Consider the following 24,279-nt stretch of genomic DNA (forward strand, 5'->3'; position numbering starts at 1 on the left):
ATAGATCTTACCGATGCCTATTACCATGTCCCAATATGGGGGGAAAACCAACAATATCTGAGACTGGTAGTAGAGATTGCTCAAATTCCCACTCATCTACAGTACCAGTGCCTACCCTTCGGGGTATCAGTAGCCCCACGTATATTTACAATCATCGGGGAAGTAGCGTCCTTAATAAGGGGAAAATATCCTGTTAGTACCCTATCTAGACCATTTCCTGGTTATAGCAAACGACAAGCAAAATTGTGAAGATGCAGTTACAAGGGTCCTGGAAATATTAACCAGGTTAGGCTGGATGATTAGACTGAAAAAATCCAAATTAACTCCAGTGCAGTCACAAGAATTCCTTGGACTCATTAAAACAGCAGTGCATTCTTCCAGGAAGAAAAATTGGGGCTATCCAGCAAAAAATACAACGGATACAGTCCGGTCGAGCCATACCAGTAAGAGAGGCAATGTCGCTCCTGGGCACGTTAACAGCAACAATCCCAGCAGTCCGGTGGGCACAAGCCCATACGAGAGAACTACAGTGGCAAATCATATCCGTGCAGGAGAAGGGTCCTTCCAATTTAAATCAGGAGATTATCCTCTCCCCTCAAGTGCAGGAGTCCCTAAAATAGTGGCTGAGCACCGAAATCTTAGAGAGCAGTGCCCTGGACTTCTCAGAACTCGATGGTATTGACCACGGACGCAAGTCCAAGTGTTTGGGGGGCACACATAGAGAAACGAACCCTACAGGGCCAGTGGGAACCCGGAATGAGGGATGTATTCTCAAATCTAAAAGAACTGGCAGCTGTAAGGCGAGCCCTTCCCCTGGTAAAGCGAGAAGTACAAGGGAGACATGTCACCATATTATCCGACAACAACACGGTCATAGCATACATAAACAAACGGGTACAAGGTCGGCAACCCTTATGGCAGAGGCCAGGGAATTATTCGCTTGGGCAGAAAACAATCTTCTATCCTTACCGGGTACACATTTAAAGGGGGCAGACAATTATCTGGCCGATTATTTAAGCCGTCATGTATTACACCAGGGAGAATGGTCCCCAAGTCAAAAAATATTTGGGGAAATCTGCGCTGCCTGGGGCACACCGGAAGTAGACTTTTTTGCCACCAGGGAAAATCGGAAAGTGGACAGGTTCTACTCCATAAATCCAAGAGAGCAGCCAGAGGGGGTGGATTCGCTACTACACCGGTGGAAATTTCGCCTGGCCTGTGCGTTCCCCCCCGTTTCCATTGATTCCAGTAGTCTTAATAAAGATCCGGCAGGAGAAAGCTCGGATAATCCTGATTGCGCCCTTCTGGCCGAAAAGGGCATGGTTCACATGGCTCAGACTCATGTCTATCTCGGACCCATGGATCCTCCCAGATACCCCGAATCTGCTATACCAGGGCCCAGTGGAACACCCCAGGGTTCACAGGCTGCACCTCACTGCGTGGAACTTGAGGGGACTCCTAGCAAAGTGGTTCAGTCCCGTTAGTAACCACCCTGCTCGCTAGCAGGGAGGAGGTAACTTCTCGAAAATACCAAAAAATTTGGGAAAAATTCTTGCAGTTCACGGGCCGACAATTAACTAGACCAGCCCAGGAAATACCAATAAAAGAAATCCTAGAGTTCCTCCAGAAAGGAATGGAAAAGGGTCTGTCCACAAGCACCTTAAAAGTGCAGGTATCGGCCCTGGGTGCATTGTTTGATCAAAAACTGGCTGACCACCCATCGATCTATAGATTCATTCGGGCCTCCTTCACATCCAGGCCCACAAAATTAACATCTAAGGTAGCTCCCTGGGATCTAAATTTAGTAATAAGGGCACTGACAGCATCTCCATTTGAACCTATTGCTTCCATCTCAATAAAGGCGCTAACGCTAAAAACAGTACTCCTGGTGGCCCTAACCTCAGCTCGTCGTGTCTGCGAGCTGCAGGCAATATCTGTAAATCCACCATATACCACCTTTTTGGATGATAGTGATCATAAAAACTGATCCAGCCTTCCTAACGAAGGTAAATTCCACAGGGAGCAGGAGATAGTTTTGCCCTCGTTTTGTCCGAACCCCAAATCCCAGGGAGAGAAAACCTTCCATTGCTTAGATGTCAGATGTTGCCTGCTTCAATATATAGAAGCCTCAAAATCTTGGCGACAGTTTTCAGCCCTTTTTGTCTCCTTTCAGGGGACAAACGGGTAAAAAAGCTTCAAAATCAACGATTGCACTTTGGCTTCGTATGGGTATTGCACTAGCTTACTCTTCTTTGGATCTGACTCCCCCACTGGGTGTAATGGCTCATTCTACAAGAGCCATAGCCACGTCCTGGGCTGAAAGGGCAAATGCTTCAGTTGAGCAGATCTGTAAAGCATCAGTATGGTCCTCACCATCCACTTTCTTCCGACACTATAGACTAGACTTAGGGCCCTCAAATCTGGCATTTGGGAGAAAAGTGTTGTCTGCTGTTGTCCCACCCTAGGAGTCTATTCTATCTTTCCTCTCATGTGCGGTGCTGTCATGGGGAAGGGAAAAAATGATAATTACTTACCGGTAATTTGATTTTCCAGAGCCATGACAGCACCGCATTGTTCCCGCCCTATCTTGGTGATGGTTGTGTGGTGCACTAGAAAATTTAAAGTTATATCTGGAAATGTAAATATATGGAAAATATATATGGGAAAAAGGTGAATATTAGTGACACTGTATTGACGAACGGTTATTTTGCTGAAATATGGTCAATCTGCTTGCTATAGGAGACAGAGTGAAATCTTTTTCCTTGCGGCAATGCTTTGCCTGCTCCATGTCATCCAAATAATTGTCAAAGTCTAACGCCTCATCTGATGAGGATGAAGATATGGCAGCAGTAGCACTGTCAGGACCCAAGTCATCTTGCGCTGGCAGGCCTCCTGTAGGCCACTCATCCTAACTGCTACCTCAGTCAGACCTTCTTTTCCTTTAGTAAGCTGTTGATCATCAAGTAGTATACAATGACTTGGGTCCACATAAACAGCTGTCAGAAAATTTTTATTTTCCATTAGCTGTGTCTCTCTGTTTCATTGAAGCAGAAATGCCGTCTGCGATTAAACCACCTCTTTGGGACAGGCAAAATAGCAAGTTCTTCCACTCCCTTATGAAAATGCCAGGAGTTAAATCCTCAGCTTGTCATTTTTTTAGTCACGGTAAATGGGTGATTAAGCAATTCCTTCAATTCAGCCACCTGTGTCCATTCACCTTCATTTAGGGTTACCTGAGGGTTTGCCATATCTATAAGAAACGCAATAGCTCAATCATTAAATAAGTGCTGCCCCACCGAGTGGCTTGATCGACAATTGCCTCTTTCCCAGCACGTCTCTTCAAGATGGAATCAATTTTAGGGGTTCTGGCGGCAATAACCAATTTCCTCACTTTTCCAATCAGATTTCCAGCATATCCCTCTTGCAGACTATCTCTTATTGCCAGCGTGTGCACAACTTTCTCACTTTCTCCAGCTCGGGGCCCAGGAATCCGATCCTGTGCAGGGCATACACCCCTCCCCCTCCTCTCTCTGGTGAAGATGGCAGAAGTCAGGACAGAGGAGGGGAGATTGCCCCCTGCAGTCTGGAGCCGGTGCAGGACGGGAGCACTGCAGCATACAAGTGAGGTTTGATAGGTGCTTGCCCCTGCTTCTAGGGGTGGCAGCTGCCCCTTACTGGCTACGGCCATGATTCACACACATCGTTTTTGCGGATCCGTTTTTTGCAGTAAAATGCAGTGACTCTTGGCATCCCAGCAAAGTCAGTGGGTTTCAAGATATGACGTTCAGACACATTGTTTTGTGAGGATCCATTTTTGGGCTGAATGAGCATGTCAGTTTGTTTGGCGTTTTTCTAATCTGCTTTTGCTATTGAAAACATTATCTATGAGCTCAAAAACCTTTCAGGTGATGCGGTTTTTTAAAAAGCTGATCTGCTTTTGTAGCAGAAAAATGTATCCTCAAAAAAACACAGCAAAAATGTGTGAATGTAGCCTTAGATCAGGAATAGATCAGCCATTTATAGGACATTTCATAATGTGCATTGAACTACTGTACCCAATTTATTATATATTTTAGGAGTCGGTCCATTTTATACCGACTCCGACTCCACAGCCTTGAATATGTAAATCTGTTGTCTCAAACTAAAATGGGAACCTCGACCTCTCTGAGAAATTATGTTGAGGCCACATTATTAAATTTAGTCTGGAGCAACACGGTGACTTTGAATTGGTCTTGCTTCTCTGTTGCAGCCCAGGGCTGTGGAGTCAGTAAGCCAAACCTGCGACTCCGACTCCTCAATTTCCCTTACACCGACTCTAACTCCGACTCCCACATATATTGCTTATATTTAAGTGAAAAATGTATTGTAGTACAATGTGAACATCAGACATTTATTCAGTTTTATGATACAATAATCAAGATATTTAGATATAACATATATATTTATTGGTAAAAAGAAAAGAAAAAACAATCCAGCTCACCGTACTGCCCTGCCGGCAGAATCCAAATCCTTGCGCACGGACTTGACCAGGCAGTCAATCAAGAGTGAAAAAGAAATAAAAGAAATTCCAGCGCCAGAAATGAAAAATTAAAAATCCATTTTATTGTGCCAATGCATATTAAAATTCCAGCAGGTACAGCATACTAGTCGGATGACTGCAGAACACGTTTCGACGCCTCAGGTCTTAATCATGTTCTAATATATTTATTGGAATACAACTTTAGAACACAAACTGTAATAAATTGTAAATATGCAATACACTATGTAATATCAATTACATATATACAGTACAGACCAAAAGTTTGGACATCTTCTCATTCAAAGAGTTTTCTTTATTTTCATGACTATGAAAATTGTAGATTTAACTCTGAAGGCATCAAATCTATGAATTAATACATGTGGAATTATATAATAATGACCCCAAACACACCTCCAGGCTGTGTAGGAAGGCTATTTGACCAAGAAGGAGAGTGATGGGGTGCTACGCCAGATGACCTGGCCTCCACAGTCACCAGACCTGAACCCAATCGAGATGGTTTGGGGTGAGCTGGACTGCAGAGTGAAGGCAAAAGGGCCAACAAGTGCTGAGCATCTCTGGGAACTCCTTCAAGAATGGTTGAAGACCATTTCCGGTGACTACCTATTGAAGCTCATTAAGAGAATGCCAAGAGTGTGCAAAGTAGTAATCAAAGCAAGAGGTGGCTACTTTGAAGAACCTAGAATATAAGACATATTTTATGTTTCACATTTTTTTGTAATCATATAATACCGCATGTGTTAATTCATAGTTTTGATGCCTTCAGAGTGAATCTACAATATTCATAGTCATGAAAATAAAGAAAACTCTTTGAATGAGAAGGTGTTTCCAAAACTTTAGGTCTGTACTGTGTGTGTGTGTGTGTGTATATATAAGGTAACGCTGTCATTCAAGGTTGGGGACACTCGCTTGGCAGCCAATAAATCACATCCGGCACAGGTTTCTTAACATAACTCCAACAGTCCATGCGGTTTATTAGGCATCATAAACCAGGAAAAGCAACAGAAAGCTATATAAACAGCATAGCGTCCATGACAGAGCTTCACTCTGCTTAGCCTGTGGTCACACAGGTTGTGCAATGTCCAGTACACAGGCTCTCTAGCTTCAGTTATATCCCATGTCCGGGTTTACCTCATGGCTGCTTCTCAGTGCAGACATTCATTCCCTCCAGGGAACTCTCACACACACGTCTCACGTGTACAGGAAGGCAGACCCATCTTCCTTCAGTCGGTCTCGCGTCAGCCCAGACGAGACCTTTCATACGGACCAATCTGGTCCCAGCATTCACTCATGTGACCTACCCTGGCCACCTTATATGGTCTGTAGTCACGCCCACCGGGTCATATGGCTATGACCTCATCACAGGTCCTACAAACATTCATACATTCTTTCAAGCCTTTATCCCAAGGCCACCCACCTTGAGATACATTACGATCATTCAGCATCCTACTCCTATCAGAACACTTGAAATGCTTATACGCCTGTCCTGGGACACCCACATAGCGCCCCTTAGTGGGCACAGTGGTCACTACACCAATATATATATATATATATATATATATATATATATATATATATATATATATATATATATATAGAGATTATATATATATCACTATGACTTCTCTCAGCTAAGACAAACCCTAGATCCTCAGGCTACATTCACACCATGGGTGTAGCGAGGATCCAACTTGGGGGGGGGGGGGGGGGGCAGAACCTCATGCTGCACACCTCAGATGCTGCAGAACCTCATACTGCACACCCCTACACTTGAAAATAAAGCCTGCACCTTAAGATGTGGTGATGAATACAGTCTATTTATTCCAACTATCAGTTGATGTTGATGTGTTACTGATGACGAGCAATGCCTGTCCTAGGCGTCCTTTTGGGCAGCTATGAGGTGTACCTGGCTGGTGCTAAAAAAAAAAAAAGTGTTAGTCTGTGTGCTACCCGGCTTTCATTCTTTTTGGTACAGATAAGATGGATAGACAGATATGTATAAATGGATAGAGCAGATTTCTAATCTGCTTTTGCTATTGAAAACATTATCTATGAGCTCAAAAACCTTTGAGGTGATGCGGTTTTTTTAAAAAGCTGATCTGCTTTTCCAGCTGAAAAACGTATCCTCAAAAAACGCAGCAAAAACGCTGTGTGTGAATGTAGCCTTAGAGCAGGAATAGAACAGTCATTTATAGGACACTTCATAACTTTCCAAAATTCCTATGAAAATATATTCAGCACATTCTGCATTGAACTACTGTACCCAATTTATTATATATTTTAGGAGTCGGAGTTAGTCCATTTTATACCAACTCCACCAAAATGAGCACCGACTCCACAACTCCGACTCCACAACCTTGTTGCAGCCAAAGAGTTATTTTGCCAGAAATCTGTTATAAAACACCTTAAGTCCCAACATTCTTTCACAGTTTGAGGTTGCACAAAAATGTAGCATCTCTTCAGTTTTGAGCATCAAAACTGAAAAATAAAGATTGAACAAGAACCACAAGACGGATTTCTTCAACCAATGTATCATATTAATCAGTATAACGGCGTCAACCTGGCAGTGTCTTTAGGTTATTGAGCACAATCCTGCTGACAAGGTTTGTTTTAAAGCATCAGTGAACTCCTGGACAGTCTGTAGTGCAACGTGGCATTGGTGGATGGAACGAGACGTGATGTGCTTGATTGGATTCAGGTCTAGGGAACAAGCAGGCCAGTCCATAGCATCAATACCTTCTTCATGCAGGAACTGCTTACACATTTTAGCCACATGAACCCTGGCATTGTCATGCATCAGACGTAACCCAAGGTCCACTGCACCTGCATATGAACTCACAATGGAACTGAGGATATCCTCCCAGTACCTAATGGCAGTTAGGGAACCTCTGGCTAGTACATGGAGCTCTCTGTGGATGCCTCCCCACACCATTACTCTCCCACTGTCAAACCGGGCGTGCTGGGGAATGTTGCAGGCAGCAGAATGTTCCCCAGTGTGTCTCCAGACTCTGTCACATGCTCAATAATTAAGTACACTTAGATGTGATGTACAAGATCCCAAGTACTTTCAGCTGTATCACATCTAATGTGGTGTACTTAATTATTTGTACTAAATGTCCAACTGGGGGTCTGTATGTGGGGGAGACGGGGCAAAAGCTTAGAACAAGGATGAATTCTCATTGCCACATAAGAGAAAAAAAAATGGATCTTCCTGTGGCAAAACACTTTTGTATGCCTGATCACAGCACTATGGACATGAAATTACTGGTATTGAAAGGTAACTTCACATCTCAGACACAGAAGAGTCTGTGAGTACAAACTCATGACGACCTTTGACACTCAATGCTGGAATGAATGTGTCACATGGATTTATTTCTTTTTACATCAATTAAGGAATTTGCTCCTAAGACCTTGTGGGGGGCATCACAACACAAAACCAGACCCCAATCAGAGGACAAAACTTTCACTCCTTATCTATGAACTGGTCCAATATTTGTTTATACCTCTCCCATAATGATAGTTCTGCTTCACGTCACTTGTCTTATCTATTGCATTTTTCTGTGCTGTCTTGTGCATAAATGTGTTTCTTCAGATTTTGTATTAGTCAATGCCTGATGAAGAGATCTGAGTAGTCTCAAAAGCTTGCAATTTGTTACCATCTTTTCAGTTAGCCATTAAAAGGTATCAACCACTGAGGACTCTCAATTCTGAATATTCATGCATTATCTGCTTAACCGTAAGGGTATGTGCACACGTTTAATATTTGCAGCAGACTTTCCTGCAGGGCTGTGGAGGTGGAGTCGGTATAAAATGGGCCTACTCCTAAAATATATAATAAATTGGGTACAGTAGTTTAATGCAGAATGTGCTGAATATTTTTTCATAGGTATTTGGGAAAGTTATGAAATGTCCTATAAATGACTGTTCTATTCCTGATCTAAGGCTACATTTACACACAGCGTTTTTCCTTCGTTTTTTGAGGATACATTTTTCCGTTGCAAAAGCAGATCAGCGTTTTTTTAAAAAGCTGATCATCTGAAAGGTTTTTGAGCTCCTAGATAATGTTTTCAATAGCAAAAGCAGATTAGAAATCTGCTCTATCTATCCATTTATCCATATCTGTCTATCCATATCATATCTGTACCAAAAAGAATGAAAGCCGAATAGCACACAGACTAACACTCCTTTTTTTTAGCACCAGTCAGGTACACCTCATACAGTAGCTGCCCAAAAGGACGCTCAGGACAGGCATTGCTCGTCTTCAGTAACACATCAACATCAATTGATAGTTGGAATAAATAGACTGCATTCACCACCACATCTTCTTAAGGTGCAGGCTTTATTTTCAAGTGTATCTTAGCCAAGATAAGATAAATCCCCAACAGTGTCACCAGCAAAGCACCCCCACACCATCACACCTCCTCCTCCATGCTTCACGGTGGGAACCAGGCATGTAGAGTCCATCCATTCACCTTTTCTGCGTTGCACAAAGATACGGCTAAGAAAGCCTAGATCCTCAGGCTACATTCACACTATGGGCGTAGCCAGGATCAAACCTGGGGGGGGGGGGGGGGGGGGGCAGAACCTCATACTGTTCTGCAGAATTTCATACTGCACACCTCAGCTGCTGCAGAACCTGAGGTGTGCAGTATGAAATTCTGCAGAACAGTATGAGGTTCTGCCCCCCCAGGTTTGATCCTGGCTACGCCCATAGTGTGAATGTAGCCTGCTGAGGATCTAGGCTTTCTTAGCCAAGATAAATCATAGTGTGTTGTGTGTATGTGTATGTATGTGTGTAATTAAAATAATATATATATATATATATTACACACAGTACAGACCAAAAGTTTGGACACACCTTCTCAAAGCGTTTTCTTTATTTTCATGACTATGAAAATTGTAGATTCACTCTGAAGGCATCAAAACTATGAATTAACACATGTGGAATTATATAATTAACAAAAAAGTGTGAAACAACTGAAAATACTGTGTGTCTTATATTCTAGGTTCTTCAAAGTAGCCACCTTTTGCTTTGATTTCTGCTTTGCACACTCTTGGCATTCTCTTGATGAGCTTCAAGAGGTAGTCACCGGAAATGGTTTTCACTTCACAGGTGTGCCCTGTCAGGTTTAATAAGTGGGATTTCTTGCCTTATAAAGGAGGTTGGGACCATCAGTTGTGTTGTGCAGAAGTCTGGTGGATACACAGGTGATAGTCCTACTGAATAGACTGTTAGCTTTTTTCTTGCCATAATACAAATTCTAAGTAAAGAAAAACGAGTGGCCATCATTACTTTAAGAAATGAACGTCAGTCAGTCCGAAAAATTGGGAAAACTTTGAAAGTGTCCCCAAGTGCAGTGGCAATAACCATCAAGCGCTACAAAGAAACTGGCTCACATGAGGACCTCCCCAGGAAGGGAAGACCAAGAGTCACCTCTGCTGCGGAGGATAAGTTCATCCGAGTCACCGGCCTCAGAAATCGCAGGTTAACAGCAGCTCAGATTAGAGACCAGGTCAATGCCACACAGAGTTCTATCAGCAGACACATCTCTACATCAACTGTTAAGAGGAGACTTTGTGCAGCAGGCCTTCATGGTAAAATAGCTACTAGGAAACCACTGCTAAGGACAGGAAACAAGCAGAAGAGACTTGTTTGGGCTAAAGAACACAAGGAATGGACATTAGACCAGTGGAAATCTGTGCTTTGGTCTGATGAGTCCAAATTTGAGATCTTTGGTTCCAACCACCGTGTCTTTGTGCGACGCAGAAAAGGTGAATGGATGGACTCTACATGCCTGGTTCCCACCGTGAAGCATGGAGGAGGAGGTGTGATGGTGTGGGGGTGCTTTGCTGGTGACACTGTTGGGGATTTATTCAAAATTGAAGGCATACTGAACCAGCATGGCTACCACAGCATCTTGCAGCGGCATGCTATTCCATCCGGTTTGTGTTTTAGTTTTACCATCATTTATTTTTCAACAGGACAATGACCCCAAACACACCTCCAGGCTGTGTAAGGGTTGTTTGACCAAGAAGGAGAGTGATGGGGTGCTACGCCAGATGACCTGGCCTCCCCGGTCACCAGACCTGAACCCAATCGAGATGGTTTGGGGTGAGCCGGACCGCAAAGTGAAGGCAAAAGGGCCAACAAGTGCTAAGCATCTCTGGGAACTCCTTCAAGACTGTTGGAAGACCATTTCAAGTGACTACCTCTTGAAGCTCATCAAGAGAATGCCAAGAGTGTGCAAAGCAGTAATCAAAGCAAAAGGTGGCTACTTTGTAGAACCTAGAATATAAGACATATTTTCAGTTGTTTCACACTGTTTTATTAATTATATATTCCCACATGTGTTAATTCATTGTTTTGATGCTTTCAGAGTGAATCTACAATTTTCATAGTCATAAAAATAAAGAAAACTCTTTGAATGAGAAGGTGTGCCCAAACTTTGGTCTGTACCGTATGTATGTAATCGATATTATACAGTGTATTACATATTTACAATTTATTACCGTTTTTTGTGTTCTAAAGTTGTATTCCAATAAATAGATATTATGTTCTATCTAAATATCTTGATTATTGCATCATAGAAATGATTAAATGTCTGATGTTCACATTGTACTACGATACATTTTTCACTTAAATATAAGCAATATATGTGGGAGTCGGAGTCTTGAGTCGCAGGTTTGGCTTATCGGCTCCACAGCCCTGCTTTCCTGCAGGAAAAAAGCTACATAAAATACACAGTGGGTTTTTTTCAGACGTTTTTCTTTGCGGTTTTTCTCATTTACGGAAATGTTGCAAAATCAGTGAATAGTGAAAGAATTGATACGCTTCAGATTTGAAAAAATACTGATTTCAGATCTTCTAGAAATAATAAGCAACATATGGTGTGCATTCATTTTAGCTGGTGCTGTGAAACGCATTTTTTTTCTTCGTGAACAAGCTCTAGAAACTCGTTTTTTAGGCTGTGTGCACACGTTGCGTTTTTTTTTTTTTTACGTTTTCGTGGCGTTTTTCTACTGCAGAATCGTCGCGAAAACGCAAAAAAAACCCACATCCCATGCAATCCTATGGGATTCCGCAATTGCTGTACTAATGCTGCTGATTTTTCCGCGGTGGAATCGCATAGCAGAAAAATAGGCAGCATGCTCATTCTTTTTGCGGAATCGCTGCAATTCCGCACCCATAGGATTGCATTGAAACGCTCACTTTACGCATGTGGCTATGCCCACCATCCCTAATGTGAGCGCTTCATGTGCGGATGGTACCCAGCTTCTGCAGGAGAGGAGACTGTCCTCCATGCCCTGGATAACATATCCCTGTAAAAAATAGAATAAAAGTAAGGCCAGGTTCACATAGCATTAATGCAGTCCGTTCAACGCATAGCGTTGACGGACTGCATTAACGCTACTCACATAACGCAATCGCATTATGTGAGCCCGCTAGCGCAGATGCTTCATCTACGCTAGCATTGACGGACCCCCGGATGCTGCAGCCCGCGTCCGAGGGTCCGTCACAGAATGACAGCACATCGCTAGCACATGCCGAATTATGGCATGCGCTAGCGATGCGCTCCTAATGGGAGTGAATGGCAGCGTTAATAGATTGCATTACGCCACGTTATGCCGTTAAACAGACTGCATTAAATGCAGTGTGACCCCAGCCTAAAAAAAAGATATGCTTGCCCTCCGCCGGCCCCCGATGTCCTTCCCGCCTCTTACCACACTCCTGGCATCTTCCGGTCCCAGTGATGCTTTGCGCTTACACCTGAGATGACGTTGCGCTCTCGCGGACGTGACTTCATCAGCGATCATTTGGGCAAAGCATCACTGGGACCAGAAGATGCCGGGAGCGTTGTGAGAGGCGGGAAGGACTCTGGTGGCAGTCGGAAGGTGAGAATAACAATATTTTTTACTTTTTTTTATTATTTTTAACATTCTATATTTTACAATTGATGCTGCATAGGCAGCATCAATAGTAAAAAGTTGGTGACACTTGTCAAGCAAAACCCTTGTTGTTCGCGGGAAAAACGCATGTGAATTTGCATGCGTTTTACCTGTGGCGGGAGTTGCGGAAATTTCCGCATCATTTCCGAACGTGTGCACATAGCCTTAAACTTGATTTTGTTCAATTAACACTTTATAAAATGATGGTAGTGTAGTTAAGGATGGTGTTCCAACCATCTGAAATGCATCTCTAGTATGTGATTATATGGTGTTAGTATTTTAGAGCATAAAGGGAATAATGCTTGAGGTCCTGTGCACACGACTGTATGCATTACTGACGGAAATAGGAGATAAATCATATCGCACAATACAGTGTGTAAAATGTTTTTACTTACTAACTGCTGTTCTAATTTTCCCCTTTGCAGGATATGGTGATCAGAGCTTTGCAACAGACGAATAGTCGCAGCATAGAAGCCGCAATAGAATATATCAGCAGGATGAGTTGTCAGGATTCTTATAGGGAAACACCTGCAAGAACACACAATCCGGGAATGATACCTTCAGGTAAACTCTGACGTTAAGTGTAACATTTATTACGAGCTTTCATGACTGCCCTGACATATGTCTTTGAAGGAACTCTGTGGTTTTGAAAATTCTCCCTGGTGCCATCCTTTTTGCATCCTAGTTCTGTCACTCTCATGTTTGTTTAATAGGAGAAGCTTGAGATCCCTCTTGAATGCAAAAACAAACAAAAAAACTTTTTAACCACTTCATGCTTCCAAAGTGGTTAAACAGACTGGTCCAATCTTCTGCCAGCTTCTGCTTAATAGTCACTCACTATTATTGCATAACAAAAAAAAAGGCCACTGCAGAAGATGTCAGCGGGTATGCCTGTGTCTAAAGACGCTGTGTGCACATATCTCAATGCTAAAAACTGATACTAAAGAAAATACTTAATAATAAAATCCAGTGAGTAATAACTGATTTGTTGGCCAATTTGGAAACAAAAATCTGTAAATATGTTTAGATTATTGTGATTTTCTTTTATCACCGAATATGTAACTTGTGTATAGTATTGTCAAGGGAACCTGTCACCTTATTCATGCTGCTCAAACAATGAGCAGCATGAATCCGAGTCTAGCTGCGCGATTGCAGCCAGGTATATTTTTCTCTGAAACGCTCCGAGGTTCCATACAAAATATAGTTAAGTTCTGATGCTGCCTCCAACTGCTTACTCCCAGTGATGCTAGAGGTGTTCTACAGGTCTCCCTTAACGAAAGACCTGTTAATCTAGAGTGGCACTGGAAAGAGTTGACCAGGGGCGGTGCTGGACTGGTCTCATCTCTGGCTAAGGTCCTAAGCTGAATCTTTAAAGTATATGTTCTCTAAATGCTGGGACATTGCAGAGAAGAATATACCTGGCAGCAATCATTCATCCAGACTTGATTTACGGTATATTGCCCGCGGGATCCCTTTAAAGGGAACCTGTCATCAGTTTTGGCCGATATAAGTTACGGCTATCACCTTTCAGGGCTGATATACAGCATTCTTTAATGCTGTATATCGGCCCCCAACCCGACCTGTAAGAGTAGAAAAATAACTTATTATACTCGCCTGCAGGGCGGTCCAGTCCTAGGGTTGTCGCTCTTCTTGGTCCGGCACCTCCCATCTTCATGCGATGCCGTCCTGCCACTTGCTTCGTGTCGCGCTCCTGCGCAGGTATACTTCTCTGCCCTGTTCAGGCACTGGGACCCTCTCTGACCTTTCCCGGCACCTTTGCACTGCAGTACTTTGCTCTGCCCTCAACAGGGCACAGAAGTACGCCTGCGCAGGAGCACGTTGCCGAAGAGACTGGATGACAGAGGGACGCATCATCCACACGAGCAAGAAGGACAGCATCGCATGAAGATGGGAGTCACCAGACCAGGACGAGTCATGCCCCTCGGACTGGACCGCCCCGCAGGTGAGTATAATAAGTTATTTTTCTTCTCTTCCAGGTCGGGTTGGGGAAGATATACCGCATTATCAAATTCTGTATAATAGCCCCGAAAGGTGATGGCCGTAACTTGTATCGGCTAAAACTGATGACCTGTTCCCTTTACTATTTATTATTTTATAGTAAAGACTTGGCACTCAAAAGGGAAAATTGAATTTGACAGTTCCTTTATTGTACAAAGCATCCAGTTCAAAAATTCTTGAACGTTTTTGGTCGTACAATCGACCTTCATCAGAAAAGGAAATTCACAGTTGATTTAACTATAATGGGTTTACAAGAAAGACAAAAACATTGCAATCAGTAAATTCCCTTTACTAAAAAGACATGATTTAAACTGTTTAGAATATCAACATGTATTAGGCATATATGTCAATGAACCAGATGCCTGGATCTCCAGATATCCGCCTCAGTTATAATAATAATAATAATAATAATAAATTTTATTTTTATAGCGCCGACATATTCCGCAGCACTTTACATTTCAGAGGGGATTTGTACAGACAATAGACATTACAGCATAACAATAATCACATACAGTAGATTATAACAAATACCAAGAGGAAAGAGGGCCCTGCTCGCAAGCTTACAGTCTATGAGGAAAGAGGTAGACACGAAAGGTGGATGGTAACAATTGTCCTGATTGTATGGACCAGCCATAATGTTAAGTGTGCAACAGTACAGACACAGAGGGCTAATAGATGCATAAAGCATGTGGGAACATGATGCGGGAAATCTGGTTATGGTAAAACTTTTGGCTGTGCCACACAGGGATAGATAAGGTTAATGTGTTGAGGCGATAGGCCAGTCTGAATAAATGCGTTTTCAGGGCACGCTTAAAATTTTGGGGATTGGGGACTAATCGTATTGACCTGGGAAGTACATTCCAAAGAATTGGCGCGGCGCGTGTAAAGTCTTGGAGACGGGAGTGGGAGGTTCTGACTATTGAGGATACTAACCTCAGGTCATCAGCAGAACGGCGGGCGCGGGTAGGGTGGTATACTGAAACAAGGGAGGAGATGTAGGGTGCTGCTGAGCCATGGAGGGCTTTGTGGGTGAGGGTAATAAGTTTATACTGAATTCTGGAGTGGATGGGTAGCCAGTGTAATGACTGGCACAAGGTAGAGGCATCGGTGTAACGATTGGTGAGGAATATTATCCTGGCTGCAGCATTCAAGACAGATTGGAGAGGGGAGAGTTTGGTAAGAGGGAGACCGATTAGAAGAGAGTTACAATAGTCCAGACGAGAATGAATAAGAGAAACAGTAAGAGTTTTTGCAGAGTCAAAAGTAAGAAAAGGTCGAATTCTAGAAATGTTTTTGAGGTGCAGATGACAAGAGCGAGCCACTGATCGAATGTGGGGGGCAAAGGAAAGCTCGGAATCAAGTATGACCCCAAGACAGCGGGCCTGTTGCTGGGGAGTAATAGTGGAACCACAAACAGAAATGGCAATGTCGGGTATAGGTACATTAGTAGAGGGAGGAAACACCAGGAGTTCAGTCTTTGACAGGTTCAGTTTCAGATATAGTGAGGACATGATGTTAGACACAGCGTTTAGACAATCGCCGGTGTTTTCTAGAAAGGCTGGCGTGATGTCAGGAGAAGAAGCGTATAATTGGGTGTAATCAGCATAGAGATGGTACTGGAAACCAAATCTACTGATTGTTTGACCAATAGGGGCAGTGTACAAGGAGAAGAGGAGGGGGCCTAGAACTGATCCTTGGGGGACCCCAACAGTAAGGGGAAGGTGAGAGGAGGAGGAACCGGCAAAAGATACAGTAAAGGAGCGGTCGGAGAGGTAGGAGGAGAACCAGGAGAGAACGGTGTCCTTGAGGCCAATGGAACGGAGCATAGTGAGGAGGAGCTGATGATCCAGTGTCGAATGCTGCAGAGAGATCCAAGAGAATTAGCATGGAGTAATGACCATTTGATTTAGCTGTTAGCAGATCATTAGAGACTTTGGTGAGGGCAGTTTCAGTGGAGTGTAAAGAGCGGAAACCGGATTGGAGAGGGTTGAGAACAGAGTTTTCTTAGAGATAGCGGATAAGACGGGAGTGGACCATCCGTTCCAGGAGTTTAGAGATGAAGGGAAGATTAGAGACAGGTCTATAGTTAGCGGCATAGTTTTGATCGAGGGATGGTTTTTTAAGTAGTGGATGTATGATGGCATGCTTAAATGAGGAGGGAAAAATACCAGAAGAGAGAGAGAGGTTAAATATTTTAGTTAGGTGAGGGGTGACAGCAGGGGACAGGGACTGGAGGAGATGTGACGGAAATGGGTCACTGGTGCAAGTAGTTGGGCGAGAAGATGCAAGGAGCCTGCTTACTTCTTCTTCTGTGACTGGTTCAAAATCAGAGAGTGACCTAGATGCAGTGGGGGAGGGAGGACAGTGCATGGTATGAGGTGATTGGGAGATAATTTCCTGTCGAATCTGGTCAATTTTTTCTTTGAAGTAATTGGCCAGATCGTCAGCTCGGAGCTCTGTGGTTGGGGCCTGTACTCTTGGATTGAGTAGAGAATGAAAAGTGTCAGAGACGTTTCGGGTTATTGGACAGTGAGGTGATGAGGGTGTTGAAATAGATTTGTTTTGAGAGGTGAAGGGCAGTGTTGTATGTTCTAAGCATAAGCTTATAATGGATGAAATCTTCGTGTAGATTGGATTTTCTCCACAGTCGTTCGGCGCACCTGGAGCACCACTGCAGGAAACGTGTTTGCACCGTGTGCCAGGGCTGTCGCCGTCTGCGTCGTGGTGTTCTATTTATAGGGGGTGCAAATTCATCCAGGGCACTTTGAAGTGTTTCATTGTAATGCTTCAATGCAGAATCAGGACATGAGAGGGAGGAGATAGGGGCCAATGAAGACTGCAAGTTCTGCATAAGTTTCTGGGTGTTAATGGCCTGTATGTTTGTTTCTATAAGTATGGACAGTGGAGGTGACCTGAGCGGCCTGGCAGTTCTTGATAGAGAATGAAAGAAGATTGTGGGCAGAGAGCGGGAGAGGGGAGTTTGCAAAATCATCCACTGCACAAAGCCGAGAGAAGACCAAGTCAAGGGAGTTTCCGTCTTCATGCGTTGGAGAATTAGTAAGCTGCGAAAGGGCAAATGAGGAGGTTAGAGATAAAAGGTGAGCAGCAGATGGGGAGAGGGGAAGAGCAATGGGGATGTTGAAATCTCCCATGATGAGGGTAGGGATGTCACAGGAGAGAAAATGTGGAAGCCAAGTGGCAAAATGATCCAGGAACTGATGGGAGGGGCCGGGAGGACGATACACCACCGCCACTTGCATGGAGAAGGGGGTGTAGAGTCTGACGGCATGGACCTCAAAAGAAGGGAAGACTAGTGAGGGTACTTGAGGGATAACCTGAAAGGTACATTTTGGTGATAGGAGCAGACCAACGCCTCCACCTGCTCTACTGTCTGATCTTGGGGTATGAGAGAAGTGTAGCCCCCCGTATGAAAGAGCAGCAGCAGCGGTAGTGTCTGACTGCTGGATCCAGGTTTCAGTAAGAGCCAGGAGGTTAAGAGAATTAGAAAGGAAGAAGTCATGGATGAAGGAGAGTTTGTTACACACTGAGCGAGAATTCCAAAGTGCACAATTAAGAGAGACAGATGGCATGCCATGCAGGGAATATTAATAAGATTAGAGGGGTTTCTAAGTGTAGCAGACTGGGGGTTTGACTTTCTATAACATGGGGGACCAGGGTTGGGAGCAATGTCTCCTGCGACTAGGAGAAGGAGGATAGAAAGAGTGAGCAGATGGTTAAGTGATTTGTGAGAGCGTCTCTGATGTTGAATGGTTGGACTGACTGGATCTGTGCAATTTAACAATGTGAAAAGAGCGTGAGTGCTATACATAGGAGAGGAAAGGAGCGAGGAGCCGATATGGATGGAGTGTAGAGAGTTCATGCCAGGGCAGTGGATGTGTGTGAATGCAGCGGCCAGGATAAAAATTACACAAATGCATATGGTATATATTTGTTGTACTCCTAATGTACAGGGAGTAGATGTATATAAAATGTCTTACCTGTTCCAGGAATTCCACCTTTGGTTGGAGATGGACAAAGTAAAGTACCCCCTGTGCCAACTTGTGACCAATGCTGTCTGACAGTGGCTGACTCAGTAGTTAAGCCAGCCTCTACTCCACTTTTGTATCTGTGGTGACGGAGCAGAGTTGCTTTTGGTATTAAAATGAGCGATCAGCCAGCTCATTCACATACAGCTTTGGTCGGATGCTGCACAGAAGAGCCTCTCCTGTGTCTAAACACAAACCAGAAGTGAAGATGTCAGGACTGTTGGAGAATTCTGTAGACCAGGGCACCTTTTGTTAAATTAGTTTAATAAGTTGCATTTATTTTTTTTAAACACATTTAAAGCTGGACAACTCCCTGTAAATGCACAAAGTAGTACAAAAATGATCATTTATAATCGGTGAATAATAGAGTTGTTCTCATATTGACGCTACAGGAGCGTGTTGCTCCACAGCCACCCAACCTCCTGACTGCTGTAGGCTGGGCACTCATCTTTCACAGTTCATGCCTGCAGCATTGTCGCACTCCTGGACTGAACTGTGTGTGCTCAATGTTGCTGTATAATGCAGCCTTGTCTGCCCCCATCAGAAGTGCTAGAATCATAACAACCCACTATTGTAATCATGGTTTTCACAATCCCAGCATATACTAAACTATAAAAGCCCTGATAAAGGCTCAGCGGCTGACTGCCTCTAGTTGGAGAGCTCAGGGACATGTAGGGGATAGGGATCATGTTGCATTGTCATGAAGCTCTTTAAAATTGAACTAGACCGTCAATCTAATCATTACATGAGACAAGAAGACAATTCATAGTTATAGTAGCATACTTTCTTTGAAGAAGTTATTTTGCACTTTTTCTCCTAGAGGTTTTATGGAAAAACTACTACAGAATATCTGTTATTTCGGCAGCTACTAAGTCTGTTAACAAGTTTGTCAATTTCATTTTTCAGGTAATATTCAGCATTCCATTAATCGCCGGCAGAGCTGGAAGGGGTCAAAGGAGTCCTTGGTCCCCCCAAGACACATATCACCGTTGTCTGACAGTGTTGTTTATGGGGCATCAGAAATTCAGAGTGCTCAGGCAGAGTTGGGAAGGCCTTTGTCTGGATCAGGCCTCCCATCATTTGCTCAGGCTCTACCAGTAAATGGCCAGAGAGTCAATCCTCCACCTCCCCCACAAGTCCGAAGTGTTACTCCACCACCACAACCTCCACCCAGAGGCACCGCTCCATCTCCACAATCCTGGGAACCAAATTCGCAGACAAAGCGTTACTCTGCTAATATGGATTTTGTTATCTCCCGCATTTCTCCAGTTCCACCAGGAGGTTGGCAAGAGGCATATTCACCTCCAAATATGAACTCTGCACAGATAATGAACGCACAGTCACAAGCACAGAGACCTATTAATCCTGTTCCTGTAGGAAGACAGCCCATCATAATGCAGACATCCAGCACCAGCAAGTTTGGTTATTCTGGGAGGCCTGGCATGCAGAATGGTAATGCACAGCCTGAATTTATCACACACCAAGGCAATAACAATGTGGGCAGGAACCAGCCACCACCTTATCCTATGTCAAATGGCCCAAACAATACAGCATTGCAGATGCCAGGGGGTAATGGACCAATGTCTCCGTCTGCTTATAATAATGGAAATCTTCCCTCATCTATGCTAGTACCAAATCGAAATAGCCACAACTTGGATATGTACAACCTGGGCATACCAGGCCATCCAACTTCATGGCCTCAGTCCTCTTCAACCCAGTCCCCCCAAGGAAATCATGACATGCCATCATGGCAAAATGTCCCTGTACGGTCCAACTCTTTCAATAATCCAATGGCAGTTCGGCAGGTGCATACTGCTAACACTCAACCTTCTGCCACTACTGTGACTGCAATCACTCCGGCTCCTATACAGCAGCCTGTAAAGAGCATGCGGGTGTTAAAGCCAGAACTTCAGACTGCATTGGCACCAGCACATCCATCGTGGATGACCCAGAGTGTGCAGCCAGGACACTACTCAGAAGTCAATGTACATGGCAATGCTCTTCTGCCACCGCAACCAGAAGCACCCAATTACCAGGGGCCACCACCACCATACCCAAAGCACTTACTGCAGCAGAACACAGCCGGTTACGAGGTAGGTCTGAAATCTGGCAAAGACGACATTCCTGTGTCTTCCAGTATCCAAGAAGAAGGGGATAAAGTAATTGACAGTCCTGGTGAAAGCACAGAAAAAAAGATCACTACATCGCCTGTGCCTGTCAGGAAAAATAAACGGGATGAAGAGAGAAGGGAGTCTCGTATCCAGATCTATTCTCCTCAGGCATTTAAGTTCTTTATGGAGCAGCATGTGGAAAACATACTGAAGTCCCACCATCAGCGACTGCACCGAAAGAAGCAGCTTGAAAACGAAATGTGTCGGGTAAGAATACAGCTTTCTGTGTATTTCTGAGCAGTGTGAAAGTAACCCAAAGACCTATAACGTTATGGCATATCGCTAGATTATTCCAGAGAATACAGGTGGAGAGCACTGCGAGATGGCGTTACTCAAGTGAATTACATTCTACCCACATTCTATCACTCTTGTGGGAAAACTTCTTTAATCCCTTCATGACCGGAGCTTTTTTCAGTTTTGCATTTTTGTTTATCCCTCCCCTTCTTCCCAGAGCCATAACTTTTTTATTTTTCAGTCAATATACCCATGTGAGGACTTATTTTGCGGGAAGAGTTGTACTTTCAACGACACCATTAGTTTTACCATGTCGTGTACTAGAAAATGAGGGGGAAAAACTCCAAGTGTGGTGAAATTGCAAACAAAAGTGCAATCCTACACTTGTTTTTTGTTTGGCTTTTTTGCTAAGTTCACTAAATTCTAAAACTGACCTGCCATTATGATTCTCCAGGTCATTGCGAGTTCATAGACCCCAAACATGTATAGGTTCTTTTTTATCTAAGTGGTGAAAAAAAACAAAAAACTTTTGGCATGCTTCAATAACCTCCGTGGGAGGCTAGAAGCTGCCACAACTTGATCGGCTCTACTACATAGCAGCGAAGCTCAGATCACCTCTATGTAGCAGAATTGCAGACTTGCTATGAGCGCCGACCACCTGGTGGCGCTCATAGCAATCCGGCATCAACAACCATAGAGGAGAACTCTGGTTGTCATGCCGACACACCGATGACCTGCGATCACGTGACGCTGGTTACCGGTGAGCGTATTTCCGGCCGAATGGCTGGAAGCGCTTGTTAAATGCCGCTGTCAGTTTGACAGCGGGATTTAACTAGTTAATAGCAGCAGGCGGATCGCGATTCTGCCCGTGGCTATTGCGGGTACATGTCAGCTGTTCAAAACAGCTGACATGTCCTGGCTTTGAGTTGGGCTCGCCGCCGGAGCCCACATGAAAGCGGGGGATACTCCCACTATATCATACTATATCGTTTGATGGCAGTAAGGGGTTAAAGCGGACCTATCACCAGGCACAAAGTAGCCATTTTTTTGCTCATTGCACTGTTTTTTTTAAATTTTTTTAATTTTCCAAACTTTTCTGAAATGTGTTTATTGTATTTGGTGAAGACCATAAAAATTTCCGCTAAAGGGGCGTTACTCACAGGGTAATAATGCAGATCACTCTAAGCCACGCTCCTTTGTAACGACCATAATAATTAGCACATACCTCCTGATTTATACAGCTGACAAGTGCCCGAAACAGCCGCTGGTGAAATCACGATCCACCAGAAGCTGTTAACTAGTTAAATGTCACTGTCAATCTCTGACAGCGGCATTTAACTCACTCTTACAGGAAGCGCGTGGCTAATCCTGCTCATCGGTGACCCAATAACATGATCGCGGGTCACTGATGGGTCAGCATGACAACCAGAGGTCTGCAGCAGACCTCTATGGTTGTCATTGCCAGATTTCTATGAGCGCCGCCCCATGGTCGGCGCTCATAGCAAGTGATCGTTTCTGCTACACACAGGCGATCTGATCAGCGCCTGTATGTAGCAGAGGCAGTCAAACTATTGCAGCTTCTAGTCTCCCATAGAGACTATTGAAGCATGCAAAAAGTAAAAAAAAATTTTTAAAAAATATTTAAAAAAATAATAATAAAAGTTCAAATCAACCCCCCCTTTCGTCCCATTCAAAATTAAACAATAAAAAGTAATCAAATATACACATTTGCTATCACTGCATTCAGAATCACCTGGGCTATCAATATACAAAAAGAACCCGATCGCTAAACGGTGTAACGAGAAAAAATTCAAACCGTCAGAATTCCATTTTTTTGGTTGCCACTATATTGAAATAAAATGCAATAATGGGCATTCAAAAGATTGTATCTGCACCAAAATGGTATATCGTATATACTTGTGTATAAGCCGACCTGAGTATAAGCCGACCCCCTAATTTTGCCACAGAAAACTTATTGACCCATGTATAAGCCGAGGGTGGTGCTGCACAATGGTTAATGGTGGTCCAAAAAGATACTCCATAGATAAATACCCCCATAAAATTCTGCACAAGGGTTAATGGTGGCCCAAGAAAATGCTCCATACATAAATACCCCCCATATGCTGCACAAGGGTTAATGGTGGCCCAAGTAGAAGCTCCATATATAAAATACCCCCCATATGCTGCTGCTGAGATATATATATATATATATATATATATATATATATATATATATATATATATATATATATATATATATATATATATATATATATATATAATGTATGTATGTATGTGGGTGTGTGTATGTCCGGGATAGGCATCCGCACCGTCGCTGCTACAGCCACAAAATTTGGCACAGTCACACGGAACATTTAACCCCGCGCGTTCCAATTTGCCAAACAATTTTGCCCCTATCTACATACTGGGGAAAAAGTGTGTGCGCGTCAAGCCCCGCCCCTCATTATGATGTCAATGCCCCTATCTACATAATGGGGAAACAGTGTGTGCGTATCAAGCCCCGCCCCTCATTATGATGTCACAATGGTTGCCATGGCGACGCTGATGTCGTCAAAGGTTGCAAGCCCTGCCGCTCATTATGATGTCATAATGGTTGACTATGAGATGGAGGATGTGTGATGGGTATATGGGCACTGGAATATGGGATGGAGGATATGTATGATGGGTATATGGGCACGGGACTATGGGATGGAGGATATGTATGATGGGTATATGGGCATTGGACTATGAGATGAAGGATGTGTGGGTATATGGGCACTCGACTATGGGATGGCGAATATGTATGATGGGTATATGGGCATGGGACTATGGGACGGAGGATGTGTATGATGGGTATATGGGCATTGCACTATGAGATGAAGGATGTGTGGGTATATGGGCACTCGACTATGGGATGGAGGATAGGTATGTTGGGTATATGGGCACGGGACTATGGGATGGAGGATAATTATAATTTGTTATAACTATCCACAGTTAGTTACTATGCCTGGGCAGTGCCGGGCTCTTCAGCTAGTGTATGTGTGTGTATATATATATATATATATATATATATATATATATATATATATATATATATATATATATATATATATATATATATATACATACACACACTAGCTGAAGAGCCCGGCACTGCCCAGGCATAGTAACTAACTGTGGATAGTTATAACAAATTATAATTATCCTCCATCCCATAGTCCCGTGCCCATATACCCAACATACCTATCCTCCATCCCATAGTCGAGTGCCCATATATATATAAAAATTTACACTCACCTCTCCGTCGCTGGGGGCCAGGTGGTGT

At 43.6% G+C, this 24,279-nt stretch overlaps 1 protein-coding gene across 2 annotated transcripts in view; it reads left to right on the plus strand.

Moving 5' to 3' along the window:
* LATS1 (large tumor suppressor kinase 1) overlaps positions 1-24,279 on the plus strand; it is a 60,441-nt gene that overhangs the window by 13,221 nt on the left and 22,941 nt on the right. For both annotated transcript variants that reach the window (XM_073560192.1, XM_073560193.1), the window contains 2 exons: positions 12,910-13,048; positions 19,456-20,927. In XM_073560192.1, coding sequence (XP_073416293.1) covers positions 12,910-13,048; positions 19,456-20,927 — 1,611 coding nt within the window. The remainder of the gene's footprint in view (positions 1-12,909; positions 13,049-19,455; positions 20,928-24,279) is intronic.

Source organism: Dendrobates tinctorius, unplaced genomic scaffold, assembly GCF_039654945.1.
Source record: "Dendrobates tinctorius isolate UK_male_01 unplaced genomic scaffold, ASM3965494v1 ptg000293l, whole genome shotgun sequence".
Lineage (NCBI taxonomy): Eukaryota > Metazoa > Chordata > Amphibia > Anura > Dendrobatidae > Dendrobates > Dendrobates tinctorius.